Below are 5,000 nucleotides of genomic sequence, written 5' to 3' on the forward strand. Positions count from 1 at the left end.
GCTGCGGGGACCCAGCAGCGCGCACGCTGGGCCCAGCCCCTGGCCAGTCACGTCTGGGCTGCTGCCCAGCTGGTGCTATCCCGCGGCGGCCCCGGAGCGGGGGCAGCAGTCCCCAGCCCCCCCCGTCCCACTCGGGTCCCGCAGGGGAACCAACGGGGCTGGGCTGCCGATGCCTCCGCCCCGGGGCCGCCGCGGGATTGCACCAGCTGGGCAGCAGCCCAGACGTGACTGGCCAGGGGCTGGGTGCAGCGTACGCGCTGCTGGGTCCCCGCAGGAGGCCCCGGCTCGGGGGTTTCGGGGGCGCCAGAGCCGCAGCCGCCAAGCGCCATCGGCCGCTTCCTCCCCCGCGGCAGTGGGAGCTGCAGCAGCGGCTGCTCCCGAGTCCCGCTGCCCGGGGGGGAGAACAGCCGCCGCCTGGCCCCGCGGGCCGCCCCCCTCCTCGCCCAACCACCCGACTGAGTCCTGCGTGGTCGGGGCCAGGCCGGACTCTCACTCACCCCGGCCCCGCGCTCCCCCTGCGTCTCCTGGGCCTCCCTCCCGCGCTTGCGGAGGGAGGAGGAATGGGGAGCCTGGGGAAGACGGGGGGATTCGGGGAGGGAGCCAATGGGGGGAGGGGAGGGAGGAGGGGCGGAGGGGGCGCGAGCACTTCCAGGCTCCGGCGCATTTCCTCGCACGTCGGTTGGGACACGGGACAAACAAGGAAATATCGGGACAGTCCCGATAAAATCGAGACGTCTGGTCACCATACTTAACTTCAATAGTTCCTCCAAGATGTGCTGGCTAGCTACCTCGTGGGCGGTACCCCAGGATGGGAGCCAACACTTGAAATCCAGAGATAGAGCCAATATGGGGTTGGGGGGTGCCTGGTTCAGAGGGGCTGGGCTCGGAGCTGGAGGTCAGGGCTGGGGGGGGATGGGGTCGGGGGTGCCTGGCTCAGAGGGGCTGGGCTCAGAGCGGGGGTCAGGGCTGGGGGGGATGGGGTCGGGGGGTGCCTGGCTCAGAGGGGCTGGGTTCGGAGCCGGGGGTCAGGGTTGTGGAGGGGATAGGGTCGGGGGTGCCTGGCTCAGAGGGGCTGGGCTCGGAGCTGGGGTCAGGGCTGTGGGGAGCTGGGGTCGGGGGTGCCTGGCTCAGGGAGGCTTACCATGCCACTTACCCCCACCTCCCAGAGCCTCAGCGAGCTGCGTCCAGGAGCTCCTGCCGCTCGGTCCGCCAGAGCTCACAGCCCCCGCCCCCTTACCACGCGGCTCCGAGCGGGAGGACCTCAGGCCCTGCCCGAGCCACAGCGCTGTCCAGGGCCGCTCCTGGAGGCAGCGCGCTGCGGCACCAGGGGATGGGGGAAGGCAGAGGCGGGGGTAGCCTCTGACATTCTCGTGGGGTCCCCTGCGGGGCCTGGGGCAAATTGCCCCACTTGTCGTCCCCCCCGGGCAGCCCTGCCTACATAGAGTTTCACGCCTCTGTGACACTAACTCATATAGAAAAGCAGGAGACCCACCTTTCTGGTAGTTGGCAGTAAAGAGACATCCTCTGTTTTCACTTGCACCTGGTGAGAATTCATGAAGACAGAAATAGAAACCAGTGAAGAGTGATCGCTCCATGGAAACATGTCTGCACACAGGTGCTGAACCGATTTAAATTCTGACGGTTTAATTCAGGCCGTGTAAATTCTCCCTGCTGACTTTCTCGTCCCATCTTTCCGCTAAAAGTAAACAGGGTGACTGTGTGCAACACACACCCCATGATCTTGTGTTCCTGTAGGGAAGAGTTTGACCTTCCACAATCAAAGCTCAGGGGGATTTAGTAACCCTATACAAATTTTTAAAAGCTCTCTGCCATGGTCTCCCTGTCACCAGCCACATTCATCCTCACACCTAACCCCGTGTCCTTCCATCCAGTGCAGCTAATAAGGATACAGGAGCCCAGACACCCCCAAACCAGGGCTCATTCACTCGAGCAATACACACACACAACTCTTCCCCGGTCTGGAGAGTGTCTGTTCCCTTTCCAGCTGGGAATATTGATTGACTTTCCAGCCATTGCTTCTTTCTCTCTCCCTCTCTATCGATCTCTCTTAAGGGCGCCCACTACCATGTTAGCCGAGCGCCTTACAATCTGTACTGAGCCTCACTGCACTGCTAGGAGGCTGGTAAGTCTGTATCGGGAACTGAGGCAGGGACACACTGTGATCATGTATTTTTCTATCTTAGGTAATTTTATGGCTCCCATCACCGCAGGATCTGAGCCTCACACTCCTATCAATGTATTTCTCCTCACCACGTCCCTGTGAGCCGGGGGTGCTGTTATTCCCATTTCACAGAGGGGGAACGGAGGCCCAGCCAGACTAAGTGACTTGCTCAGGGACGCTCAGGGAGTCTGTGGCAGAGAAAGAAATGGAAGCGGACACTGTAACATGGACAGGATTTCCATTGGGGGTTGGAGAGGACTGGACACATCACAGAAATAAAACATTACGCGGCCACTGCTAGCGGTGCCACAGTGAAAGTTGCAACAGGGATTTGGCTTGAAGCTGAATAATGAATCCAGGTTAACGTCCCCGTATAGTCAGATTGGCTTCAAAGCTGGTGTATCAGTGCAGGGGCTGGAGCAGAGATCATGGTGCCAATTCGAGGTTATTTCACTGACAGATTCCAAGCGTACACCCTGTCTCCCCCCCTCCTCCCCAAGTGACCCATCTCCAGGGCTGGAATGGAAGATCTCGGAGCCTATTTAAAGTCGCACAAACCCTTCTGCCAACATGTTGTTATGAAAGGGAAGAGCACTGCCCAAAACGTGCCACAAACTGCGCCCCTTGTCCTTGGAAACATAAGGGTGAGATTTGCAAAGATGTCGAGGGGATCTGGACCGCAGGTTCCCCTTAATAACGTAATAGAGCCAGCCAACTGCCTGCCCAGCTACGTACCTGTGCATCCTATCAATAACCAATCAACAGGTATCAATAACCAATAACTGTGGAGTTTGGGAAGCATCGGGGGGAATGTTTGGGGCTTTGAAACGGGGAAAGGTACCGGATAAGAATAATTGAATTTCCTGGGCCCAAAATTCGACTTCTTCAGAGCGTCCTTTGTCTACACGAGTGAATGAATTGACACCAGAAACTGATGAGAGATACAGGAGTGAGGTGTGAGAGTTTAATTCACTGTGGATTTTTGTATTTTCCTCCTGTGCCGCAATCGGCAAAGCGTGTGTGTGTGTGTGTGTGTGTGTGTGTGTGTGTGTGTGTGTGTGACAGACTCTGTCCAGTGTGGGCACAGAGAAGCAGAGGGCCCCCCACCCTGTCCTTTTTATCAGCTCTGTCTCTCCCCTCGCTTGGGTGCTCCCACGTTATGCAAATCCCCGCCCCGGGCTCTGTGTTGAAGTAGCGGTCCCAGGGCGCCCAGACCCGCAGTCCCCAGGAGCTGAGCTGCCCCTTGCGAGCTCTGTGCTGTCCCCGCCTAGTGCACAATGAACTCTCTGCTCCTCCCCCTGCTCCTCCTGGCTCTGGCCCCGGGTGAGTGGCTGCGGGAGGCTGCGGGAGGTGGCGATGATCTGTGGGGAAGGTGGGTTTGAATCTGACCAATCCCTGCTTTTCCCAGGTGTCCTGTCCCAGCTCCAGCTCCAGGAGTCCGGCCCAGGGGTGGTGAAACCTGGAGAGACGCTCACACTCACCTGCACTGTCACCGGGGGCACCGTCACTAGCAGCTACTACTGGAATTGGATACGCCAGGCCCCGGGCCAAGGGCTGGAGTGGATGGGACTATGGAGCGGGGGCACAGTCTACGCCCCGTCTCTCCAAGGCCGAATCACCATCTCCGTGGATTCTTCCAACACCAAATACTATCTGCGGCTGAGCTCGCTGACAGCTGCAGACACCGGCACCTATTACTGCGCCAGAGACACAGTGACACAGAGCAGAGCAGGGACTGTACAAAAAGGGGAAGCGGATTCTAAGCAAAGCAGTGAGGCCAGTTCAGCTGGGAGTGCTGAGTGCAGACCCCGTCCCCTGCACACAGACTGTGTGTTTGTTCGTGTGCCTGTACGTGTGTATCTGTGTGTGTGTCTGTCTGTCTGTGTTTTCCTTTTGGGATCATATTGGCTGATGTTCTCCCAGCAGAACATTTCGTCGCCCGCACGGCAGCTCCTGTTCCAGTGGGTAAATCGGCACCAAAGAGTCGAGACGTCTGTGTTGTCATCAAATCTCTCTGACCTTTACCTAGAGAGCAGGAGCTTTAACACCACTCGCTGCTTCTCCCCTGTGCATAGAGCCCCCCTGCCGGCCCCATTCATCTCCCATTCCCGCTTGGTGAGACCTGCATGCAAATCCCTGCCCGGGGATTCCTGTTAAATACAAAGCCCTAGTTCTAGGAGCCTCAGTCTCTCCCCAGACACAGAACTGCCCGGTCCTGCCCCTGGGGAGTGTCTCCATTAACAACCACCAGGACATCATCACTGCCCTTCTCCCTTCTCCTGTTCTCCGCCCCATCGGGTGAGTGTTTCATGGGACCCAGAGAAACACCGAGGTCGGGAATGCACCGGTTCCAGGCCAGATTCAGCTCTGTTCCCCCTTTCCCCAGGTGGCCTCTCCCCAGTGCAGCTGGCCAAGACCGGCCCGGGAGCGGTGAAGCCCGGAGAGACCCTGAGTATCACCTGTAAGGTCTCTGGTCCCATCAGCACGGGGCAGGGGGCGGGGTTGCTTCCAGCTGAGGGCAGGAATGACACATGCAAATGTTCTGTTTGAAAACGGACCTCAAAATAAAGTGCTTCATCTCTTTACTGTATCTCCCACCCTTTGCTTCTACAGTCACAGCCCTTGTTCTGACAGAGCCCACAGACTGCACCTTCTCTCCATGCCCAGTTCCACCCGCTTTCATTGAAACCTATTGTCACTCTCCGGTGCCTGAAACCAGCCTTTCTCCCACTGCAGTTTGAGCTGCTTCCCCATCAGACATTTGCAGGAGAGATTCATTCCTATGGACAACACGTTTACATTGTTTAGATTTATTTTA

At 58.2% G+C, this 5,000-nt stretch overlaps 1 gene segment (V, D, J or C); it reads left to right on the forward strand.

The window, feature by feature from the left end:
• The first annotated feature begins 3,397 nt into the window (after positions 1-3,397).
• The window catches only part of LOC117885503, a 3,630-nt gene continuing 2,027 nt past the window's right edge, over positions 3,398-5,000 (forward strand). Inside the window, 3 exon segments of the V gene segment in view lie at positions 3,398-3,505; positions 3,591-3,953; positions 4,569-4,643. Coding sequence covers positions 3,460-3,505; positions 3,591-3,953; positions 4,569-4,643 — 484 coding nt within the window.

This window comes from Trachemys scripta, chromosome 12 (genome assembly GCF_013100865.1).
Source record: "Trachemys scripta elegans isolate TJP31775 chromosome 12, CAS_Tse_1.0, whole genome shotgun sequence".
Classification (NCBI taxonomy): domain Eukaryota; kingdom Metazoa; phylum Chordata; order Testudines; family Emydidae; genus Trachemys; species Trachemys scripta.